Source organism: Anoplolepis gracilipes, chromosome 13, assembly GCF_047496725.1.
Source record: "Anoplolepis gracilipes chromosome 13, ASM4749672v1, whole genome shotgun sequence".
NCBI lineage: Eukaryota > Metazoa > Arthropoda > Insecta > Hymenoptera > Formicidae > Anoplolepis > Anoplolepis gracilipes.
In genome coordinates this window covers 5,967,397-5,992,405 of record NC_132982.1, presented here as the reverse complement: position 1 = coordinate 5,992,405, position 25,009 = coordinate 5,967,397, and the positions used below count along the sequence as shown (strand labels likewise).

The window sequence follows — 25,009 nt, the reverse complement described above, 5'->3', positions numbered from 1 at the left end:
GCATAATATATAAATGTAGTTTTAACACAATGATGTGCACCCGATTTACGCGCGCAAAGAACACATGGATCATACATGTGTCTTCTTTTTGAAGGTTTGTATAGTAAATTTTAATTCTTAAATCTCAAGTAGCTTTTTTCACTAATACTTACTTGTAATTAATAAGGATAGAGAATTAAATTTGAAGAATAAAGATTTCAAATATATAATCGACTAGTGTACGCGTTGTTATTCTCTCAAAAAACCATGAAACTTTCAGAGTAACTCGAAATGGAGCAGCCACGCAAATGCGACATGTACTGTCATCTACAGTGAGCGATATACTAATCAGCTAAACAGCTGATCAGTCGGTAACAATGAATCCGCACTAATTCTGCTTTCACTTGTCGGTATTATCAACAATTTTACATTCAGATGAAAACTGAGAACTGAGAACGTTGTTCGGAATACGGCTATCATTATACAAGAGAATTTAGAACAGTAAGGTAGAAAAGAGTGATTGAAAAGCTTTTAAATGGCTACGCTTGAGGATAAATCTATTTGGGAGGATGGGGAGGTATGTGATTCTGCTTGAAAGAATAATTCCAAGAGAGACTTAATTATTTAGTATCCATAAATACTGTTTTATAGGTTATGGCACTATGAATGACAAGCATATCTAAGCATATATACATTTGACACTATGTTATATTTGCTAATAATTAATCTAAATTGATTAATATTTTCATTTTCTATTTTCAGCTTCTTTTTTGCATTCATGTCTTTTCAGTATAACTGAGTTTAAGAATTTATTACAATGGCAATAAATTATTAAAATTTTCCATTCTGCAAATTTAAGTCACATTACATTACAAAAAAAAAAGTACATTAGTCAAAATCTTTTAGCATTTATTTTCTAGGTTCAAAATTGTATGTGTTATCTTTTCAAAAATATAAAGAACAAGAATAAAACTTTATTTTAATTTAATTTGATAATGTAATTAATTGTATTATTTTGTATTGATTTAAATTCACTATAAATTATAGAAATATATCAATGTTCCTAAATAAAAATTTTTGAAAGTTAGAATTGAATATGTTAATAACGAATATTTGTTCTGTAAAAATTTACAAACATATTTGCTTCTTTTATATAAGTATATGATTATATAAAATATTGTTGCTTATAAATAATTTTATATGTTTTTATTTTCAATTCTCTCTAAAATATATATTATATATATATATATAATATAAAAGCATATTTCTGTTACGTATAACACTTAATGACTTTTATAAGTAAGGAAAAATTATCATTATCATGGATCTTTGTTTCATAGGAAACACTAGGAGAAGATGTTCTACGAATGTCCACGGACGAAATCGTATCACGTACACGACTTCTGGATAATGAAATCAAGATAATGAAGAGCGAAGTGATGCGGATTTCGCATGAACTCCAGGCACAAAATGATAAGATCAAAGAAAATACAGAAAAGATTAAGGTAAACAAGACCCTACCATACCTAGTGTCCAACGTCATCGAGCTGTTAGACGTCGACCCGCAGGACATGGGGGAGGAAGATGGAGCCGTGGTCGATTTAGATGCACAGAGAAAGGGTAAATGCGCAGTTATAAAAACGTCAACCCGTCAAACATACTTTCTCCCTGTGATCGGTCTGGTTGACGCCGAATCGCTGAAGCCAGGTGATTTAGTGGGTGTGAACAAGGATAGTTATCTCGTGTTGGAGACTCTGCCTGCCGAATACGATGCCAGAGTCAAAGCTATGGAAGTAGATGAAAGACCTACAGAACAATATTCCGATATCGGTGGACTGGACAAACAAATTCAGGAGTTAATCGAAGCCGTTGTATTGCCCATGACGCATAAGGAGAAATTTGAAAATCTAGGAATACAGCCTCCTAAGGGTGTCTTACTCTATGGTCCACCTGGAACTGGAAAAACTTTGTTAGCAAGAGCCTGTGCTGCCCAAACAAAATCTACCTTTTTAAAACTCGCTGGTCCGCAACTAGTGCAGATGTTCATTGGCGATGGTGCCAAGTTAGTCAGAGACGCGTTCTCCTTGGCCAAAGAGAAAGCACCGGCAATAATTTTCATCGATGAACTAGACGCTATCGGCACAAAGCGTTTTGATTCAGAGAAAGCTGGCGACAGGGAGGTACAGCGTACTATGTTGGAGCTGCTGAATCAATTGGATGGTTTTAGCTCGACCGCCGACATCAAAGTAATCGCCGCCACGAATAGAGTAGACATTTTAGATCCGGCTTTGTTGAGATCCGGACGCTTGGATAGGAAAATTGAGTTTCCACATCCGAACGAAGAAGCTAGGGCACGCATCATGCAAATTCATTCACGCAAAATGAATATGTCACCCGATGTGAATTTCGAGGAATTATCCAGATCAACGGATGATTTTAACGGAGCACAATGCAAAGCAGTTTGCGTAGAAGCAGTAAGTTTACATTTAAGTTTAATCACAGTAATAGTGCAACACACAACGAATTCATTTATTCATTATGATAAAAATTTATTTTTTAAAGAGTTCAAAATTAAATAAAGTAAAACTATTTCTTTGCCATTATATCTACAAATATAAGTTTTATCCAATAATTAATTATTTTTTCATAATAGATATCAATAAGATCTAGTCATTATATTTGTTCAATTAATTTATGTTTATTTTAACTCGATCTTATCTATACACATAACTCGTCAAAATAATTAAGATGTAATGTGTTTACAGGGTATGATAGCATTACGACGCAATGCAACAGAAGTGACCCATGAAGATTTAATGGAAGCTATCAATGAAGTCCAGGCGAAGAAGAAAGCAAATTTGAATTATTATGCTTAATGCGCCCTGCCACACATCATTTATTTATTAAGATATCTTTTATATAAACATAATAAAAAAAGAGAAGACTAAATCTTGTCTCGATACTTCGAGATTTTTTAGCAAATACAGATTATTGCTTAAACAATAAACTGCTAAAGAAGAAAAATTTAAAGAAAATACTACACTTTATCACTGTTTTTTTTTTCTTTTTTTTTGTACAAATACTTGTATATAAATATATTATTTCACAATGTGGATTAAAAAATCATTTAACAAATTTACCAATTGAAATTTTTATTGAATATTACATGATAAAAATTACCACATTATAAAAATAAAATGTTAATGATTAATTTAGCATTTAAATGTCTTATTTCATATATGCTTTACAAGAATTTCTAATATTTAATAATATATGAAAACTAAACAAAACAAAATTTATAGAGAATGAAAGAAATATAGAAACAAAATATTTGTACAAAATATTGTTTCCTTATATAATTAGCATAGGGATTAAAATTCTTTTTATTTATTGATTAATATTTGAAATTTCTTAAAGCTTAATACGAATACATAAAATGCTCATCGCCTTCTGTGACTTCTTTTTCTGATTCTGTAAAAATAAATATCCAACAAATATATATGTACAATTTAAAGTATATTAATTCAAAAATCTTGAAATAGCTAGTATTACTTACTTTTTGGGTCCTTTCACGAAACACCAATCGACTGAAATAGCCTGACCTAAGATCTCTGTTCCATTCAGAGCCTCTTTTGCAGCTTGTGCCTCCTTAAATGTTTCATATTCCACCAATGCGTAACCTTTCAAAAATCCTGTCCTTCTATCCAAATTTAAATGCAAGTTTTTAATTTGGCCAAATTCAGAAAATTTATCCTGAATATCATCCTCTTGTGCTTCTTCATGCACTGAATTTATGAATAAGATCCAGCCTTCCACAGCTAAAAATATAAAGAGAAATAAAAGTATATTACAACAATTTCATTATTTAAAAAGTTACAAAGAAAATATTCTTACATCTTTGAGGTCCAGGCTCATTATCATCTTCCTCGACAATATTCATGGACTCATAATGGCCAACGTCATCTCTTGTTGATACTAATTCTGCACCATGACCCCTACCTTTCCTTCTCTTTGCCTTCTCCTTAAGACGAGCAATACCCTCTGAAAACATGTTAAAGTAATTAGAAGTTTATCACATTAATTCAAATTTTATTAGAACAATCTCTTCCTAATAAAAATTTGTTATCTGATGAATTCAGCTGACAAAACTTACTATCAATATTATTCAGTAACTTGTTACTTTTTAAAATTCAGCGAAAGAATATGTTATTTTAGAACACAGAAAACATCGAAGAGAAAAAAAAAATGTGAGGTTATGTATTAAAATTGATGTTTGCAAGAGCCACAAAAAAAGTGAGACTTACGATCTCCTTCATCATCGACTTCGAATTCCTCGGCGTTATCAATGTCCAAAACATCCGCCATGGTTATTTAAATAATACGTAAATGGTTCTGTTTTATATTGCGCTGTATTATTCGATTATAAACAAGAATTGCAGAATGACACAAACCACAAACTCTACCTGAAGTAAAGGCTAGGGATAGGGGCGATTCGAGTTCTAGAAGAGCGCCGCCAGAGAGAAATCTGAGAGGCGTCATGCCCCATGTTTTTCTTCAGACGCTTTTTCTCCGTGGTATAGTGGCGCTAACTAGATCAATTTTATAGCTGGCAGAACTACATGGCTGCATCCAGTTTTCGATACCATGGTAAAACGATCTATTGGTTCGTGTCCATGCTAAATTCATAATTGTAGAGTTGAAAGGTACACGAAAATATTATAGATTTATTAATGTATTTTATTACATATTATTTTAGCTCACATCTTTTTTTATTTTAATACACACACACACATATCATAGATAACAATATAACTATATATACATATATATATATATATATATGTACTGGTAGAGAAATTATTATAATTTAATATATGCGAATTCAAATTACAAGATTTCATTTTGTGCATTAAAAAAAGAAAATTAATATTAATATAAAATTTATATGATTAAATAAGTTTTTTTTATAATTTATAAATATATCACATTAGTCGTGAAATAAATACGAGAGTATCATGTAATAAATATGTGTGTAAAATATATCATTCATATACATATTAGAATTTTGTCATATTATAAAATAAATAATTTAATGATATCCGATATCTATTTAATATCTTTTTTTATATCTGTCTTATTTCGAAATTTTGAATATATCGAATGTATCAATTTGATCGATTCAGCATAATTTCGATTGCGGATACTTTTCACATTTCAGTTGTTACATATTATTTCTTTCCGAATTATTTGTCTTTCCACATTAAAAATTCAAAATTGTTTACATGTCAAAATCAAATTAAATCTGTCGTTTCAACAAATAAAAACATGCATATATCCAATACAAGTAAAATAAATTGTACTTTAAGTAGAAATTTATTTGCAGTAATATGAAGAAATTATCGAGGTTTGTACCTAAATTATTACAATAAATTCTAATAAATTAAAAAAAGAATAGAGATATAATATATATCATAAAATAAATTTTTGTTAATTTGTAATTTAGTTTGATAATCATCTTCTTTCTTTGCAGCCAAAAACTTTATCTTCGCCGGAAATGGCGATGATACCAATAATAAAGTGTACATCAAACGAACGAATGTTCGATATGAGATCAATAGACGACAAAAAAGATGACGAAAAATCAGAAAAGAAATTGACAGTTCTCGAGTCGCACGGTTATATTCTCGGGAAGACCATAGGGGCCGGATCGTATGCTATAGTCAAGGTAACATATTCCCAGGTCTATTCCATTTCTTTTTTTTTAAGTGTCAAGTTCTTTTTAATTTTAAATATTTTTTATTTATTGTTAGATCGCAAAGTCCAATCGGCACGATTGTCAAGTGGCGGTGAAGATAGTCTCGAAATTCCAAGCACCCGAAGACCACCTGACGAAATTCTTACCTCGTGAGATTGAAGTGGTGAAAGGATTAAAACATCCGAATTTGATTCGCTTCCTACAGGCCATAGAAACCACTCATCGGTTTGTGTTTCCGATATATTTTATTATCGTTTAATTTTATTGTTAATATAACATTTATAAGACCTTATCTAGAATATTAAAAGCAATTTACAGAAGTTTGTTACGTGAAAATAAATTATAAATTTTTTCATTTTTGCCACTTTTTTAAATCGTTCTACTTTTTCACAGGGTATATATTATCATGGAATACGCTCAGAACGGCAGTTTGCTCGATATAATACGCCGTGATATTTACATTGATGAGTTACGTAGCCGCAAGTGGTTTCGGCAACTCTTGGAAGCGATTGATTATTGCCATGATCGTGGCATAGTACATAGGTAAACAAATAAAAAATTAATGTTAAAAGAAATAAAATTAATATAAAAAATAACGTCTTGTTAAGCTTATGTCAGGAACATTTCCGACGGTTAACGATAATTTTTTTCTGGACATTTACAGAGACATAAAGTGCGAGAATTTGCTTATGGATCATTATTTCAATATTAAATTGTCGGACTTTGGATTCGCACGAGGCCAAATGAAGCCAAAGAATGGCGAGTGGCTCCTCAGTACAACCTACTGCGGCAGTTATGCTTACGCATCACCCGAAATTCTACGTGGTATTCCATACCAGCCTCAACTTTCCGATATATGGTCCATGGGAGTAGTGCTTTATACTATGGTGTGCGGTCGGCTGCCGTTTGATGATTCGAATCATGCGCAACTACTAAAGGTACCCAGGTATATGCCTAACCGGTATACTCAATGTACACCAGGTCAATTCCAATATTTTCGTTTATATATATATATCTCTTGTCATATAATGCATTTTCATATAAAAATTATCTATATAAATAATTTTTTAATTTAATCACATTACAAATAAAATGTAAATATTAATATAGAATATAAACAAGCATAATAAATCTATGCTATGGAAATTAAGAGATAATTTTTGTATTATCATTTCTTTTATAAATTATTTATAAATAAACCATGAATTTCACATGTTCATCTCCTTTTAATTGTAGTCCTCCATCTTTTTTCAGCAAGTACAAAACAGAGTGGGGTTTCCTAAACTTCCTAAAGTCTCTCAATCATGCCGTTCTCTTATTAGCCGCATACTAGTACCTCAATCAGCAAGACTGCGCATCAATAATATAAGAAATGATGCCTGGTTAGAGACATCCGTCGTTGCTCAAACATCGATCAGTGACAGATTCGTTGTAAGAATTAATTGATAAGATTATACACAAGTCTTATGAATTGGACTTGATTGTATTTCATATATTGTTATAGGAAATAGTACCTGAAATACCGCCAAAATCAAAAGAATCAAAAATATTTGACAAACATATAACATCAATTGTTCCGGAAATTTTTCAAAAAAATGAGAAACCTGAAGACGCTACTATCTAAGATAAAACGAAAAGACCGATTTAAAATATGAAGCTATACAACTCGTGTAATATTATAAAGAAACCATTAACATCATTAAAACGGACTAAAAATTTGAAATTATTTGATAACATTTTTATCCTAGTATGGCACTTTTTATTCTCGACTTTTTTTTAATCAATAATAAATACTATGTTTACACTGATATAAAGTAATATTTCACGCTTACGATATTTTCAATTTCACTGAGTATATCTTGCTTAAATAAAATATGTAGTACACAAAACTGCATATACAATCATTATAAAGTAGATCTGTACTTAGCAACTATAAGTACTATTATGGTGGTCATTATAAATATACCTGGTGCAGTTGCTCTATGTATATCTTTTGTTTCATCTGTAAATAGAAATATTTGCTATTAAAAATCATGTAACAATAATCATTGCTAATATTCATTATTTACCATCTGTTTCTGGAAGTAATTCCCAACCTAAGCTTCTATTAATAGCCATTTTCCACTGGGAATATAAAATATCACGTTCTAAAACAAATATATTTAATTAATTTCTATAAAAAAAGTAAAGTTAAGTTCTATAAAAAAAGTTTTAACATTTATTAACAAAGAAAAAAAAAAAAGATTGCGTTATATAATAATTACCATTTTCAGTTATTGACGGTAAGAAAATGTCGCTAGGAACGGCAGTATCACTCTTTACATCCCATTTGCGTATTCCTTCTGCACTTCCTGCAGCAATTGCGACTCCAAGTGCAGTAGTTTCACACATCAGTGGCCTAACTTATGAAATTGCATACATTTGTTTATCAACTTCTTTATTATAATTTAATTTGCTATCTTTTACATAACTCGCTGATATATATGCATTTATTTGATCCTACTTACCTACTGGAATTCCACAAATATCAGCTTGCATTTGCATTAATAAATTATTAGTAGTCATTGCACCATCTACTAATAGTTTTGACAATACCAAACCAGTATCTTCTTTCATAGCTTCTAAAATGTCTCTTGTTTGAAAGCATACTGCCTGCAGAGCTGCCTTTATAATATGTGCGCTATTAGTATCTTCGCTGATACCACATATGATACTGAAACAATTTATAAAAATATATATATATGTTGTGATTCAAAGTTTAATAAAATATTTTTATATTGATAAAATTGATAAACCTTCGCGCATCTTTTCTCCAATATGGAGCGTACAGTCCAGCAAATGCTGGCACAAAAACAACACGATTGTCTGTTGGTATTTGTTCGACAATAGTTTCACAGTCTTTTACATTAGCCAGTATTCCAAGATTATCCTTCAGCCATTGTATAACAGCACCTGCGATAGCAACAGACCCTTCAAGAGCATACACTGGAGAAGTATGTGCTCCTAATTGATAAGCAACCGTTGTTAATAAACCATGAGATGAATCCACAATCTGAAACGTCCAATACAATTCTATTCAAATAAAATTAAATATTATTTGTAATATTATAACAATGCAACGAAATATTTCTTACAGCTGTGCCAGTATTGTAAAGAAGAAAACAACCAGTACCATAAGTACTTTTTGCCTGTCCTTGTTGAAGGCACATTTGGCCTACTAAAGCTGATTGTTGATCACCTAAGCACTAGAATAAATAATTTTCATTTTATTAATTAAATCTTTTCTAACACACATTTCACATTTAATATTTTAGAACAAAATAAAGTGCAATATTTTAAAATAAAATATTACATTATTAGCATTGTTGAAAATTTTGAGATAGCATCTTTTAATATTTTACATTACAAAATAATTAAATAGTACAAGAGATTACCCCAGATATAGGAACACCTTGTAGCAATTCATCCTGTATATAACCGTAAATCTCGGAAGAGCTTCGTATTTCGGGTAAAATTTCAGCAGGTATTTTGAAAAATGATAATAGAGTAGGATCCCACTTCAGAGTCACAATATTCATTAACATTGTTCTCGAAGCGTTTGTAACATCTGTACTATGAACACCACCGTTAATACCCCCAGTCAAATTCTAATTACAAAAAAAATGGATACGTTATATAAACATAAAAATTGTATATTATTATAAGATTTTTTTCTTATAATTCTTTTATAAACAAACCCAAATTAGCCAGGAATCAATAGTTCCAAACATAAGACGTTTAGCGATCAGTGCTTCTTGAACTTGAGGTATATTTTCCAATAACCATTTTAATTTTAATGCACTAAAATAGGGGCTAATTGGTAAGCCACAAAGTGGCTTCAAGTAATTTTTGTTTCTATTACGTATACCGTTTAATATGTCATCCACAATCGATGTGGTTCTCATATCCATCCATACTGTATTATCAAGATTGATGAATCATAAATAATTGCAAACAAAATATCTGGATTGTAATATTTATAATAATATAACTTTACCTATGGCATTGTAAAGTGGCTCTCCTGTGATACAATCCCATACAACTGTAGTTTCTCTCTGGTTTGTTATACCAATTGCAACTATATCAGCTGGATCTATTGTTAATTGTCTTAAATTGAATACAGTTTGTTTGAGGCATTCCCTAACTGCTTTTAATATTTCTAAAGGCTCTTGTTCAACCCATCCTTCTTTTGGACATGTCTGCGATATTGAAACTTGATGATATGTTAAAACTTCTGCTGTATTCGCTGCAAAAACCTATATTATTGTAATAGAAGGAAAACTGTATATATATTTTTGTAATTTTATATCAGTTGTATTATATTAGTAGTATCAATATACACATTAATATACATAATAAAAAAACCAATAACAAAAAATTAATTATATAAGCCAGCATAAAGAGTTTATTTATAATCTTATATCATTAAATTATAATCTAGATCTAGACAAAAGGCACTGTTATCGTTTTTTCACTCTATATAATACAATTTGTTCAATTTATTTTTATTATATAAATAATTTATGACAGATGTCGATTTATCAATATATATTATATGCTTTATGATTCCAAGATTATGAGATATTTCATAAACTCATTATGCTTATGAATATGTTGTAATTATTAACACACTAAGTACAAACAAATTTCTCGTACCAGAAACCTAGCACTACTCGTCCCCTCGTCAATCGCGCCGACGAGAGGCCCATATCTGCTCATCGAGTCATTTTTGTTCATTTGAGCAAGCGTAATTATAATTACACCTCAACACTCGACACAATCACGACTGGCACGTCACGCGAGTTTACTATTCATGCGGCAATATCCAAAGTTGCAGCTCTTTGATTGTCAATAATCTAGATTAACTTAGATTATTGACTTTATTAATAGTTTGTTTTATTGTTTTCTAAAATATAATATAAAATAAAATTTTAATCAATGTGCAATTGTGAACAATTTAATTGAATTCAAATGATGTGAATTAACCAAAATGACTCTATGAACGATTCGCGTAGAATAAAATGACATATATATTGAAGGTTATAATATATGTGTCGATTATAAATACAAGATTAATAAAATGTTATAAAAATATCGTTTTTATATTAATATATTTTTATCAAACATATATCTAGAATAACCTATATATTTTAAGAGCTTAATAATCTCAGAAATTGTAAACAATTCATTCATCAAATGTTGACTTTTAATATATACTATTTAATACAATAAGTGTAATTATAAATTTCGTTCAAAAACATATCAGAAATCTGATTTATTTTCATAAAAAGTAAATGTTTGAATAAAATGAAATCTATTCTATCTTTCCTTTAATTATACATGATTTTTTTAAATTATATACATTTTGATTATAGAAAATGCAAGAGTATAAAGAACGGATCTAAAATTATGCAGGCACATATCACATAGCATTACCATCAGAGCAATTTGTAAAAAAATATAAATAGATATGTGTAAGACGCTTTTATTCTTCTCTATCAAAAATGTAAGCAAAAATATATATGTAAAAGACGTTTCGTACACGTAAAAAGAATGAATCACCTTGTTACATTTCTATCTTCCCTGTATTTTAATAAATAAAATGTCCACCTCGCTGTGCTGAAATACTAGCATATTTTTCGATCTCTTCAAGCCAAGTCTATTGAATGGGTCGCCGCTTTGTATCGCGTATATACGTCAAGTCAAGTGTCAAGCGGGAACGTGGCGTTCTTTTAGCGACGCGTTCCCGCCAGAGGGCGCGCTGTGCGCGCTGCAACCTTTGACGCGACATATGTAATATTCCATATTCCAGATCCTTTCTGCAGCGGCAGCTGCCGGGAAGTAAAATCGTACGGGTGCCGAATAATAACGCCGCTGCGGATCCCACTGTGCGTCGCCATTTTCGGAGCGGGACAGCTCCTCGTGTCGTACAGGCGTGAACGTCGTCGCCAGGAGCGTTTCTCACTCGCTGCCAATCGTCCGCATCCGTGGAACGAAAATTTCAAGTCAGTGCTGGCAACTTTTTGCGTCTTGTTATCGTTATATATCTGCCTCTCGCTCTCTGCGTACGTCTCGCCTGTCTGCCCGTGCGTTTCGCGGCCGAAGACCGGAGGCCGGAGGCCGGACGCCGGACGGCCGGACACGACGCGAGACGCGTGTTTACGTGTGAACGCATGATGCGATTAAACATAACGTGGCTGTCGAATATATCCAACTCTCTTCTTCTTCCTTGTTCTGAATATCCTCTGTGAAAATTACATTCGACATAAATGGCAGATGAAACAGCCAGGTTTAGTTTAGCGCTGAATCAAACGACGCTGCCGATCACGGGAATTTTCGTGATTATTCAAGCATGTCAACAAACTTTAAAGCGTCTTGTAGCATCTCGTCTAGCGCTATAAATGAAATTATTCGAAATTCTGGGATTTATTTATTGTTCGACACGCCAAGGGTAAATACGCCATAGAAAGTTTAAGGAAATCGGACAGCCATATAGCGCTAGAGTCGCGAACGTACACGTCGACGCCTCGCACACGCACACGCACACGCACACGCACACGCACACGCCAAGGACGAGTGTAATTACTCGCCTGATACTCGAACATAATTAACTGATAATTATAAATATTTATGACCGTTATTTAACACAACAATTAACGATTTGCAATTATGAGTACTGAGATGAATTACAATTTTAAAAACTCGTTTATGCATGTTGAATCTATAATAGAATTCCCACATCTTATGTAAAAATATACGCTTAAAAAAATATAGTCGCCACAAATAGATAAAATAAATTAAATAACATAAAATTATTAAATAATTAGATTATCAAACTTTCAAATAATTTATTCAATATCGTGTGAAATGTTATTTCTTCATGTTAAAAATTTCATAAGTAAGACTTGAAATAACATTGTTGCTATATTATATTATATAATTAAGCCTAATATCACCAACAAGAGGTAAATTTTAAATTACAGAAAAAATGACAGCAGATTCTGATAAGGATTGTACACACTGCTTAGTGTGCAATAGTAAAGTTGGAGTATCCACTAGGAATAGCGTTCGTATCTTCAATGATTCTACTATTACTACATCGGAGAAGCCACTTGCAGACATTATAGCAACTGTTTTAGAAACAGATATTAATGAAGAGTCTGTTCATTCTCTTGTCATTTGTAAAAAATGTTGTAAATTATTCAACGAGGTAAAGCATTTGCATTCATAGTTTTGTTAATTTGTTATATTAATTTGTTGAAAAATCTTATTGCAATTTTTTTATGATTTATATAGGTAGATGAACTTGAAACTAGATTAACAGAAATCAAACTTGAATTATTTAATAGTTACAAAAGGACAGTAAAGAAATTGTCTAACATATTTCATAACGAAGAAGAATATAATGACCATGATTACATCGACAATACAGATAGTCAAAACATTGATGAAACAGAGGTGAAAAATGTTATTTAAAGTTTGCTAAAACTCAATTACTATATATATGGTATATAATATATTTTATAATTGTACTAATGATATTTTATAATTGTACTAATGATAGGATATGCAAACTGATAAGGACTATACACTAGATGATACACTAGAAGAAGAAGAATTACTTGTAAATTCAGAAGAAGTTATATTGGAAGAGCTAAATGATAATTCAAGTGAACCAAGCACGATACAAAATTATAAAAAGAAATTGAAAAAGAACAAAATTAATACAAAAGTAGAAAACATTCAGGAACAGGTATATACAAAACAATTTATTTTCTTACAGCATATCATAAAATTATACAATTTATACTATTTATGTACATATCTTTTTCAGATTGTGCTAAGAGATGAATCTTCATACAGTTGCTTGTTATGTACAGATGAAAAGGAAAGAGTTACAGCAGATGCTAAAACTATCATAGCGCATATGAAAGATGTGCATGATGCTCGTTTGTATATTTGTGACGTGTGCGGGCAGGATTTCAGGAAAAGAAATGAACTTTCCTTGCATCTTGATGATCACGTTGCAAAGGAGGAAGGGGACTTTCAGTGCGAGATATGTAATAGAATATTTAGCAATTTACGATTATTCCGAATTCATAAAAGGATACATTATCCACAAGTGAAATCATGGCCCTGTGATACATGTGGAAAGAGATACAGGTATAGTGTAGACTATATAACCAATATAAAACGAAAAAATCATAGGATATAAATGTGAAATGTGTAAGATTATTATCTCTGTTTCAGTTCTAAAAATCTACTGGAAGAACACATGAATACACACATAGGTGTACGCCCATATGTATGTGGAACATGTAATAAAGATTTTGCATCCAAGTACACATATAAAGCACATGTAAAAACGCACGAAGTACGACCTCGTCCATTCGAATGCACTCAATGTAATAAAACATTTTTGAACCAACAAAATTTGAATCAACATGAACGAACGCATAATGGCGTAAAGGAACATGTATGTCACCAATGCGGTAAGATTGATACATTTCATATGAGTTTACATCTTTCATATTTTCAATGAATTAATAAATCTTTTATATATATCAACATTTAAGAGTTATTTTTTATTTTAACATTTTCTTATTCATACATTAACGTCTGTCTTTTTTAAAATTAAAGGCAAGGCTTTTGGCTCACCTCACAATTTGGAAGTACATAACATTGTACATACCGGATATAAACCCTATATATGTAGAATATGTGGCAAAGCGTTTGCACGTAAAGCAGAAATACGTGATCATGAACGAACCCATACGGGTGAGAAACCATACCAGTGTGAGTTCTGTGGAGCAACATTTAGGTGAGTACTCACAAAATGGGATTTATAACAGTACAGTTCTCTATAGTTACATTGATTAATTAATTAATTAATTATTCACAAACTTAAATAGTTAAGATTATTATTCTTGTATTCAGTCAGAGATCGAATCTGCAATCTCACAAGCGAGCAACCCATTATAACGATAAACGTTACAAATGCGACAAATGTCAAAAAGGTTTTAAAAGAAGAAGATTGTTAGATTACCATATAAAAGCAGCCCACACTGGCGAAAGACCGTACAAATGTGACGTATGTACAGCTACGTTTGTCTATCCTGAGCATTTTAAGAAACACGGACGCATACATACGGGCGAGAAACCGTATCTTTGCGAGGTACGTCCTTTAATATTATTATTGTTACTATGATATTTTTTTCGCATTTTATTCGACTACTGTCATTCTTGCATTCTGCATGTTCAATGTAAATGTATCTTCAGGTCTGTGGTAAAGCTTTTAACAGTAGGGATAACAGAAATGCGCATAGATTTATTCATAGCGATAAAAAACCATATGAATGTTTGGTGTGTGGAATGGGATTTATGAGGAAACCATTGCTTTATGCCCATATGCAAACTCAGGTAATGTATGAAAAAAAGTTATTTTTCTAATATATTATTTTCGTAATAATATAAATAAGATATATATAATAATGTAGATAAGAATAAAAATTATATATAATTTGTATTCTTATCTACATTATTACTACATATTGCAATATATAATATAGTCGGACCTCTTATCCTGCGACCTTCTTATGCTACGAAAACTCTTATCCTACGACAAAAAATTCTTTCATGCTACGACCGCGAAAGGGGAATTATACCCCCACTCTCAAATTTTTGTCATAGGATCAGAGGTTTAAGGCGAAGATTCCGGACCGAAAATGTCGTAAGATAAGAGATCCGACTGTATATTATCAGTAACATTATTTGATGCATTTGAATATTATTTGAATATTAATATGAATTTTATCTAGGGTCATTTAAATGATACCATAGTAGTGAATCAGCCACGACTGACAACAGAAGATGATCAAGTAATAACGATTCCTAATAATGGCGAACTGTTGATGGAAGAAACTGAAACCGAACAGGTAAATTTCTTTTTCATACATGACATAATATGCCATGCAAGCTGTGTCAACTGTGCACGTGCACAATATTACGTATTCGCAAATAGAAAATGTAAAAGAAATTAATTTATATACTTTATATTATTCTATTTATATAATTTATATATTTATTCTTAATAATAATTCAAGTGGCTATTTTGAAATATGTACATTTTAATGAACATATAAAATTTTATATGAGATACTATATTTGCTTGTTTAGCTAAATGAAACTGGATTGTACGTGACTGAATTGAAAGATCACGTAATTATACAGCAAGAGGGAGAGGATCAAATTTATAATGAAGAGGATGTTGTATTGAATATACCCGCGGAAGAAACCGTAAGCGGGGAAGTGGATCTCGTTGTTGAGGATCAGGTAAACTAATATTTCATGAAAGCTTGCAGCAATATTTATTTGTCGCATTAAATGCTGTGTTTTATCTAATAGATCAATTTTGAGGAAAACGATGACATGGATTGCAAAACTGAAGCTGTGGAACAAGTGGAAACGGTGTACGCTTATAATGAGAATGATGAAGGTGAGACGATAGTTGTGCCAGCTACAACAGACGACAAAAACGTGCGACTAGTACAGATCAGATTTCCTTCATCTGTAGATGGAGAGGGTAGAAGTTGGTTAAGTTTAGTACAAAATACTTGAATTTTTCAACACTATCAATATACCTTGCATAATTAGTGCAGTAAAAATCTAAATATTTAGATAAAAATATGATGAGAAAAACGGTATATTGTTTCTAAATTTTAATATGACATTAGAATTGCCGAATAAATAAATTATTTATTACATTCAAGAATTATCTTAATTGCTAGGTCTTAATTACTCTTTATCATAATATCTTTAGATGACAAATCCATATATAAAAATTTTAAAAACTAGCATTTTTTTTATCACATTTTTGAAAAAATATATATAGAATGTAACAAGATTAAAAACTAACAAAATAACTGATATTTAAAAAAAAATATAAAATGGTAAAGAATGGCAACAACTTAAAACTTAAATGCAGTCTGATTATTCGCTTTAATTATTTACTATTTAATTCAATTTAATGTGTAGTGTAGGTAAGAAATTTGCAAATATGATAAATTTTTATCATTTAAAATCACTAAAACTTTGTTTCTTATCACAATTTCTGTACACTCTTAGTAATTGAGAATTATATGTGAATATAAAAAAAAATTTCTAAACTAATTTTCTAATGTCTACGATTATTTTAAGTGTCTACTTTTCCAACTACTTCAAACCATTGGCGTAAAGCATCGCTTAGAACGCCTGGTAATGTGTTTATGTCTCTAAGTATTATGTAGAATGGGAACGGGAAGTTATCCATGTATGATCGAAATGTTACTTTTTTACCTTCAAATATAGGTATACGAATATCCAATATAGAGTCCTGTGAAAAAAGATAAAAGTTTTATAATAACTACTTTTTTTTTAATCCATCAATAATTAATTTGAATTAATATATTGCGATGTGTGATTATTAATAAAATGACATTTTGAAATACGATTAAAAATTACCTTATTAATCGGATTGTCAACTACTATAAAGACTAGAAAGATGTCTGCCAATTTAGCTCTCCTTATGGCATCAGTCACGGTTTTTACTCCTTCTGAATATATTCCTCTACCATCCGACAATACTACCAGCAGCTTAGCACTGTCGGATGAGGTACACTGATTTTCAAATATCTCTACTGTAGAGTTAACCAGTTGACCTATTTCCGTTTTTCTTTGATCAAATCTCACTTCTTGTATTAGTCTAAAAAAAAAATAAGAATAAAACATTAAATATTCAAATTTTTACACAGAATAAAACAAAAATAGAATTAAATAAATCGAAGCACAACTGAAAATATAAAATGATTATTATTGAAAGATAAATATATTAAGCTTATAGTTTGATAATTGAACTAAATATTTGTATTAAATAAAAAAATAATAAATACCTAGATCCACTTTGTTCTGTGAAAGTTTCTCCCAAAGGATGCAATATCTTCACCTGTTCTCCGAAGCTTACAACACTAAGTTGTCCTACTTCCAGATACGTCATAGCCTTGCTAATTAACGATAGAGATTCAAAGGCCAATTCTTTGGAATGATTATTCGCCATGCTGCTGGAATCGTCCAATGCGAGAACAATCTGATAGTCACGTTTAAAGGGCTTTGTGCGCCTGAGCCAGATTTTATCCTTGCGAAATTGACTGGCTATGTACGGAATAATTTTTCGCATATTGATGCGCTTGCCTGTTTTATAATCGCCCCTCAATCTCGACGCCTGCGTAGGTTCTAAAACTAGTCTCAATTTTTCCGACAAATCCCGAGCAGCTGCATCCGTGACCGAACACAAACAATTCCACGCGGCTGCAGCTTCCTCCGTAGATGGTATCTGTGTCCATTCGGCTAACATTTTTTCTATTTCGACTCGTTTTCTTTCCGTATAATTAGAGTCGTCGTGCTCTTCTATATTCCATTCCATTGTATGAAATGTAGTCTCATTTCCTCTCTGTACCCTCATAGTCTCCACTGTTTCCCCTTCTAATTCGACCGTCTCCTGATTGTTTTCAATGTTGTTTCTTTTACCATCGGAATCCTTCTTACGTTTTTCGCTTGAAGTCTCAGAAATCTTTTCTGGTCTCTGCTCTTTTATTTCATTATCTGCCATGTTATTTTCCTCATCATCATGCATCTCTACATCCATGTCGTCGTCCTTTTTCTCTTCCTGATTCTCTTTTTCTTTATCTGTATTAGAAGCTTGTTGTCTCACTTGATCCTCTGTCGCGGCGTCCAGCGTGTAATCGTCGAATTTCTCGGAATCCTTTACGTGTTTGACCATCTCGGCCTTGTCTCCTTCAGCGTTACCCGAATCATCCTCTTTCTCTTCCTTCGATATTTCGTCCTGCGTCGTGTAGACGGTTTTCAACTTTTTCAACGCTGGCTCGAATTTGTCCAGTAAACTGTGATCTTCGTTACTCTTACCAAGGTTCTTTCTCTTCTCGATTGAATTTGTCATGTTGTTTCTCTGCGAAGCTGGAAGAGTTTCCTGCTTGGAGGATCCTGAATGCCCGCTTTCTTCTTGCATCGATTCTGATTGACCGGTGCCGGTATCGTTACTATTCTCTTGAGTATTTTCTGCTGACGTCTCCTGCTGATCTTTGGCTTGATTCGATTGTTGTGCTACCGTATCCCGCGAACCTTCCGTCGTTTCTTCAACTTGTTGCGCAGCATCCATTTGCTTGCTCGCATCATCTGCACTTGGCGCTGCCGTCTCCTGTAGCTTTTCCTCTTCTGCTTCTTCAGTCTGATTTTGTTCCTCATCTTTGTTTTCGGTTTCCGCATTCTCTTTAGTTTCCTGATTAGTTTCGAGCTCTTCCTGTGTTTTTTGTCCGTCCGAGTCCGTACTTTCGCAGTTCTTGTCTTCATCTTCGCTAGACTCCTCCTCCTCAGGATTGTTTTCTTTATTTTCCTCAGTTTCTTTTTCAAGTTCCACATCCATTTTTTCTGGCGGCTTAGAATCCTTCATTTCATCGATGTCGAACGGATTCTCCCCTTCGCCATTATCTTCCTTATCGTCCTCGTCTAAATTTATATCTTCTGGTAAATCGAATTGTTCAGGTTCGGGTTGAGGTTGAAATTTCCCGTGATAAGGATTAATTTGATCTTCATCTATTTCTGGCTCGTTCAGTTCATTTATTTCCTTTTTATTTTCCTCTTCTTGACTTTCATCATGATTTGTATCGTTATCGTTATGTTGGTTTTTCTTGTCTTCATCATTTTTTGCACCCATTTCTTTTTCACCGATTCGTTCACCCGTACCTTCTTCATCATTTTCGTTCTCACCTGACTGCTCTTCAGATTCTTCTTTATCATCACCCCAGATTTGTTTATCAAGCTGTTCAGCATCTTCTCCCGTCTCTCCCATTTCCTTATCTAAATCATTTTGTTCGTCATCGTCACTCTGCTCTTTATCGTCGTCGTCCTTCTCTATATCCTGAGGCTTACTGTCGAAATCTTCAGACATATCAATTCCCTTTTCCTCTTCCTTACAACTTTTATCATTCTGTTTGTCTTGCTCTTGATCTGCGGGTCTTGCATCTTCAAGCTGATCCTCGGATTCTATCTGATCGGACACGTCTTTCATTCCTTCACCATCGGCTAAACCCATGCCGCCTTTTCCCGTCTTCTCGTCTGATTCATCTATTTCGTCTTTCTCGAGATCTAAATCTTTCGGCACGCAGAATCCATTTGCAGCCAAGTCCAGAAAGACATTTAATTGCAAATATAACATTTTGCATGTGACGCGGAACGACGCCACTTGTTCATATAAATAAAACTGGGTAAACAACAGATATTGTTCCAGTAGCGGTAAACATTTTAGGAGCAATCTGAAAGAAATAATAATTGGTATTTATATCAATTCACTTAATAAAATTTGTATTTTATATTCATGAAATGTTATCAATATTTTTATCATTTATAGATACAGAAATAATATAATTTTTTTTCAACAAGAGATTTCTGAGAGAAACATTACATTTTAAAATTATTTGTACTAAATTATTAAAATTAAAATATTAAACAGTAAATGATAAAAATATTAAAATTTTAAAATATTAAATAACAAAACAATTCTTACCTGATACAATAATTTGCTGATTGTAGCTCGAATTCACGTATCGACAGTAGAAGATTGAAAAATGAATTGGATACTTTGGATAATTTTAATTCGGTTATATCCCGCTCAATGAATTTAACAAGTTTTTCGTTTAATCCATTTTCTTCTATTTTCCCCTCTACATCATCTTTATCATTTTCATTATTTTCCTCATTTGGTTTCTCGCTTGCGTGTGTCACATCATTGTTCAAATTAATACGATCCTTGTATTTCTTTTGTATGATAAGTAATATCATGTTTATTAAATGTTCCAGGGCTAATTCGTATTGTTCGACAGCATTATTATTTTCTTCTAATTCTCCTTCGTCTTCGACGAATCTTCTTAAATTTTCATCATAGTTACGAAGGAAGCATTCCATCTTCGTGTCCAAGAACGCTATATTTTCCCAGATAGGATGCACAACGTCCGAGCTCTCAAACAATTGTTTCAGTTTTTTAAATCGTTCTCTTAGATTTTCAATCACCGTGTAGCATTGCTCCAAGAATTCAAAGTGCTTCGAACTGAATAAAGCATGAATGGAATCTTCGGAATCATCTACTGATAATATTTCAAACGGCATGAATAAGACGTGGAAACGTTTCGCGGTTGCTTTTATCGATTTTAAACTGTCCTCCAGCAGAGTGTTCGCGCTCCTCCAAACTTCGTCGGTTCGAGAGACGGCAATTATAGAAAGTGCGTTCGTGTCTAATGTGAGCATGGCTCTATTCGAATCCCCTGATGATTCCGCGGGGCAACATTGCAGAAACAGCAGCAGCTGCTCCAATCCAGCTTCCAACGTTATCAGTAATACCTTCAAGTTCTTTGCGCAATCCTGGCCCTCGCGTTGCTTCGATATATTCAGATGCTGTTTATGCATCTCCGACAGATTTGAAATTTGTATACGTAGTGATAAAAAGCGATCAAACGACTCGGCTATCGTCATTTTCTGTTTGTGAGCCATTAGCATCATATGTGCGGAATATCCTCGACAACGTTCCATATTTTGCAACCCCAGATCGGTCTGGCTTGTGCTGAGCATCGCGTTGAGAGCATTTAACCTGATGAGAGACTTGTAATAATACTTTTCGCAGCCCTGCCATTGTGTCAACATGTGCTCGTCTATCTTTTTTAATTTAAAATACTGACCGATTGTGGATAGATCCAAAGGTGATACTGTATAATCTATTATTTTATCCGCGTTGTTTTTCAACGTTAATGCACCGATACGATAGGAGACACCCATTTGAGTTAACGCCTTGAAGTAATTGGCGAGCGTCATTTTCTTCTGCTGCAAGATACTCTTCGCCTGAGACTTTTGTTTGTCCTTTGGCAAATTTCTGTCGATGTCCATGTTCCGAAGACACGCGCTCTGCTCCATGAAATTGATAACAAAATTCTCCAATTCTGATCGTATATCCGGGTAAGAACTTGTCAGGATTATCTTTTTACATAAATCCTTAGCCGTCGTCAATAACGTATCTGTTTTTGTGATAAGTCCGTTTGTAAACAGCGTTTTTATCTCTATAGATTGCGGAGATTTCTCTACGATAAAATCTTTAAAATCGGTCATATGCTTGTGATGTTCTTGAACATCCCAGATGCCTTGTTGTTTGATCTCTGTATTATAAGATCCTGACTTGACGATCAAACAAGAAGACACACTCTGTTTTAAGACACTTTGAAATTCCTTCGCATATTTATGCAGGGTGCGATGTGTCTTCTCGACTGTTTCCTTCACCGCATAATAATTGATATCGTTCCATCGCGCAATTTTAACATAATCCACCAGTTTCTTTTTGATAGGCGCTTTCAAATCGACGATTTTTCGATTTACATCGTCTACGAACTGCTTGTAATAATTGTATATGTTCCATAATACGGCCAAGAGTTCATTTTTGACGTTGCTGTCGTCGAAGTGATACACGTGACAATGGAACGTCAAAAGGAGATTCAATCGCGATTCAAACTCGACAAGAGATGATTCGTTCATGAAACGCTCCAATGATTCTACCAATTTTTCCCTGGTGACAGACTCGTCGTTGTTTGCATTCACATGCTCGACATCACTCCTCTCGGATCTTCTGATGTAACTCTCGATCAATGCATATAGGAAGAACCACCATTTGGATGTGTTTGATCTGAGATCTTCATACGTCGTATCGAGACAACCCTTCCAGCAAGACAACTCCAGTTTTCTCCACGATATTATTTGTTGCGTCAACGCAAACATATGGTCTCCCATACTGACGCCTTTGTGCGCGTTATCCTCCCATTGTTTCATCTTGACAAGCAGCAGGTCGAGCCCCGTCAAGAATCTGGAAATAGGCGATGTAATCGGGAATGTATAGATTCTTTCTATTATACATCGTATCGATCTTAGAGTGGGATGCTCTGGCCACTCTTCCAGCAGTTGATTGACGCGATTTAGAATCTTGCCGCACAACGGCAGACACTGCTTTGCTTCCTTGATGTTACATTCCTTATAGAAATCGTGCGCTTTTGTTTGCACTTCGGTGTTTTCGTGTAAAATTCGATCCGCGCTCTTCTCTTCACTTGCTTGCAGTCCTAAAGTAACTAGAAGATTTAAGCTGTTATATAGTTTAATCGTGAGTCCTTCACTCAAACTCGGTAATACATGGTCGAGCATTCCGTATACAGTATTATATCTCTCAATTAAAGGTCCGATATGATCCGTCGAGCACATCGATGTGGAGCTGTTGCATATCCATTTGGCCGTGATGAAAGACGTAACGATATCTGAATGAATTTCTTGAATCTCCTTAATGTCGTCCTTAGTGATGAGACCGCTAAAGGTCGATTCTGTCGATTTGGTCGGCAACGCGTTATTCCGCTCAAGGGAAGATTGCGAGTCCTCTATGTCATGAAAGTCTTTTTCGAAATGCGTGGGAAATAGCTTGCGGACTTCCAGAGCGAGTTCTTGTTCTTCAGTCAATGTATTGCCGTGAGTTTCGATTTTATTCTTGTATAAACTATCTCTTTCCGCAGCTCGTCTCTCCTCTTCCTGTTGCTGCTGCTTCCAAATCATAACTATTTGTTGTAGTAGCTCGTTCAAGTTCCGCCACAGTGACTTGGTCAAACTTCTGTTGAGAATCACATGATTATGCAATTCATGCAAACCCGACTTAAATATTCGAAACTGTTTTTGCATCCTAACGAACGCATCCGGATTTTCAATTAGACTTCTTGTGCTTTTGGAAACGCACAAATCACTCAGGTTCAAAAGACTCTCTTGTCCTTGACCGATCGTCGGAAACCGGATCAAATTGTATATCAAAGTTTCAAGATCGGCCACTCCGTTTGTATGCAGAGATATTTGTCGTCTGACTTTATTGATCAGCACATTAACACCGTGATTCAATTGTGACAAAGCCGTTAATAGCGGAAGAATTACATCTGGATAAGCTGACAAGTACCTTGTCTCGATTTGCTCGGTGAATCCTTGCACCGACAAACTCCAATTTTTTGCTTCTTCCAAAATGGTGTTGAAAGTTAAAAGATTGGCTGATTTGCATTCTTGACTTGCGATCGCGCATAGATTGTTCATGTGCTTCTCCACCATCTTGTAGGAACCTATTTGACTCATGAAATTGGCACAGTCCTTGCTGACCGAAGCAAATTGGACGGATGGTGATCTGAATGCTTTCAAACAGCTGAGTTTGTCCTTCGTCTTCAGCAAATTTCTCTCGCAATTTTTCATGGCTACGAGTCTGGGATGAGCGTGTTCATTCTTCGTTGATAATCCTAAAATACGATTCTGTAACGATGTAACATATACCGTTTTTCTACAATCAGCCACGTCCTCCTCTAGGTATTTGAGCTTCAGTTCCACCTTGTACACGGGATCGATCAGATCCAAATTTCCAAAAAGTAATAACTGAATGTAACCAAGCAATATCCATGCTCTCCCTCGTCGAATTATATTTTCCTCTTCATCGACACTTGTCTCATCGATGCTACTTATCTCATTGCACACGCTACGGAATTCTTCTACTGGATGAAAATAATCGGCTTGCAGTCTATTTTTTATGGCAGCCACGCTACTTTCGCCTTGCTTCTCTATAGCACTCTCAATCAAATTAGATATGTCATCTTCAGCGTTCATTCTATCGATGGCGGATGAGTACAAGCGTAAATAAAACTTCAATGTTACCAAGTCATTGCTGATTAAATCGTATCGTTTGTTTGTTAACGAAATGCAATTCCGCCATAAAATTTCATTCAGCAGCTGCAGCTGATCCATTTGTGCTGTGTATGTTCCGAGTGCGACCGCGGAAAGTACATTTTTTCTTTCCTTCTCTCCATTTGTTTTGTTTAACATTAATTGCAGCACTAGGTTTAAGAGAATGGCCTCGCCGAAGTAACTTTCTACCTGTAAATATGTGCGTAAACAAAAATTAATAATATATTTATCAATAAAAATCTTTTAAAAGTTTCAATAAATGACTTAAAAAAATTTAAAGAAAAAAATTGAATAAAGAATAAGTACATTTATATGTATATTGTATATGATTATTAATTTGAAGTTAACTTTGAATTATTTAATTAAGATATTTTCATTATATTATTTTAATTTTAAATTTAT

The 25,009-nt window shown here is 33.3% G+C and overlaps 6 protein-coding genes across 11 annotated transcripts in view; 3 read left to right on the top strand and 3 right to left on the bottom strand.

The window, feature by feature from the left end:
• The first annotated feature begins 414 nt into the window (after positions 1–414).
• Rpt5 (26S proteasome regulatory subunit Rpt5) lies at positions 415–3,044 on the top strand. Its single transcript, XM_072904920.1, has 3 exons — positions 415–556; positions 1,320–2,453; positions 2,745–3,044. Exons 1-3 carry the CDS (start codon positions 515–517, stop codon positions 2,853–2,855), a joined length of 1,287 nt encoding a protein of 428 aa, XP_072761021.1. The 5' UTR covers positions 415–514; the 3' UTR covers positions 2,856–3,044.
• A 312-nt stretch (positions 3,045–3,356) lies between these two features.
• Tsu (40S ribosomal protein S12 homolog tsunagi) lies at positions 3,357–4,502 on the bottom strand. Its single transcript, XM_072904924.1, has 4 exons — positions 4,284–4,502; positions 3,874–4,020; positions 3,536–3,797; positions 3,357–3,450 (listed from the first exon to the last, which is right to left on the bottom strand). The coding sequence occupies exons 1-4, from the start codon at positions 4,342–4,344 to the stop codon at positions 3,420–3,422; spliced, it is 501 nt and encodes a 166-aa protein (XP_072761025.1). The 5' UTR covers positions 4,345–4,502; the 3' UTR covers positions 3,357–3,419.
• A 139-nt stretch (positions 4,503–4,641) lies between these two features.
• Positions 4,642–7,358, top strand: LOC140672625 (testis-specific serine/threonine-protein kinase 3). 3 transcript variants are annotated; one of them, XM_072904922.1, is made up of 7 exons: positions 4,642–4,682; positions 5,510–5,704; positions 5,790–5,959; positions 6,128–6,277; positions 6,399–6,672; positions 6,989–7,165; positions 7,239–7,358. In XM_072904922.1, the coding sequence occupies exons 2-7, from the start codon at positions 5,534–5,536 to the stop codon at positions 7,356–7,358; spliced, it is 1,062 nt and encodes a 353-aa protein (XP_072761023.1). In that variant the 5' UTR covers positions 4,642–4,682; positions 5,510–5,533. The 3 variants fall into 3 exon arrangements, with proteins under 3 accessions (XP_072761023.1, XP_072761022.1, XP_072761024.1); XM_072904921.1 differs by lacking the exon at positions 4,642–4,682 and adding an exon at positions 5,226–5,383; XM_072904923.1 differs by lacking the exons at positions 4,642–4,682; positions 7,239–7,358 and adding an exon at positions 5,226–5,383 and having other exon boundaries at positions 6,399–6,680; positions 6,989–7,073.
• A 117-nt stretch (positions 7,359–7,475) lies between these two features.
• Positions 7,476–10,790, bottom strand: LOC140672622 (glycerol kinase 3). Of its 3 annotated transcripts, none has more exons than XM_072904913.1 (10): positions 10,430–10,788; positions 9,771–10,029; positions 9,472–9,689; positions 9,169–9,381; positions 8,869–8,979; positions 8,530–8,786; positions 8,242–8,447; positions 7,999–8,136; positions 7,804–7,881; positions 7,476–7,736 (listed from the first exon to the last, which is right to left on the bottom strand). In XM_072904913.1, the coding sequence occupies exons 1-10, from the start codon at positions 10,508–10,510 to the stop codon at positions 7,639–7,641; spliced, it is 1,659 nt and encodes a 552-aa protein (XP_072761014.1). In that variant the 5' UTR covers positions 10,511–10,788; the 3' UTR covers positions 7,476–7,638. The 3 variants fall into 3 exon arrangements, with proteins under 3 accessions (XP_072761014.1, XP_072761016.1, XP_072761015.1); XM_072904915.1 differs by having other exon boundaries at positions 9,771–10,019; XM_072904914.1 differs by lacking the exons at positions 7,476–7,736; positions 7,804–7,881 and having other exon boundaries at positions 7,999–8,132; positions 10,430–10,790.
• A 779-nt stretch (positions 10,791–11,569) lies between these two features.
• On the top strand, positions 11,570–16,390 carry LOC140672620 (uncharacterized). Of its 2 annotated transcripts, none has more exons than XM_072904911.1 (12): positions 11,570–11,778; positions 12,757–12,983; positions 13,070–13,231; positions 13,338–13,526; positions 13,608–13,936; positions 14,024–14,265; positions 14,414–14,594; positions 14,711–14,948; positions 15,053–15,193; positions 15,592–15,708; positions 15,950–16,105; positions 16,178–16,390. In XM_072904911.1, the coding sequence occupies exons 2-12, from the start codon at positions 12,762–12,764 to the stop codon at positions 16,388–16,390; spliced, it is 2,190 nt and encodes a 729-aa protein (XP_072761012.1). In that variant the 5' UTR covers positions 11,570–11,778; positions 12,757–12,761. The 2 variants fall into 2 exon arrangements, with proteins under 2 accessions (XP_072761012.1, XP_072761013.1); XM_072904912.1 differs by lacking the exon at positions 11,570–11,778 and adding an exon at positions 11,838–12,224.
• LOC140672619 (midasin) overlaps positions 13,528–25,009 on the bottom strand; it is a 96,833-nt gene continuing 85,351 nt past the window's right edge. Inside the window, exons 17-20 of the mRNA XM_072904910.1 lie at positions 20,388–24,796; positions 17,701–20,136; positions 17,273–17,513; positions 13,528–17,144 (exon numbers count right to left, since the gene is read on the bottom strand). Coding sequence (XP_072761011.1) covers positions 16,965–17,144; positions 17,273–17,513; positions 17,701–20,136; positions 20,388–24,796 — 7,266 coding nt within the window. The 3' untranslated portion in view covers positions 13,528–16,964. The remainder of the gene's footprint in view (positions 17,145–17,272; positions 17,514–17,700; positions 20,137–20,387; positions 24,797–25,009) is intronic.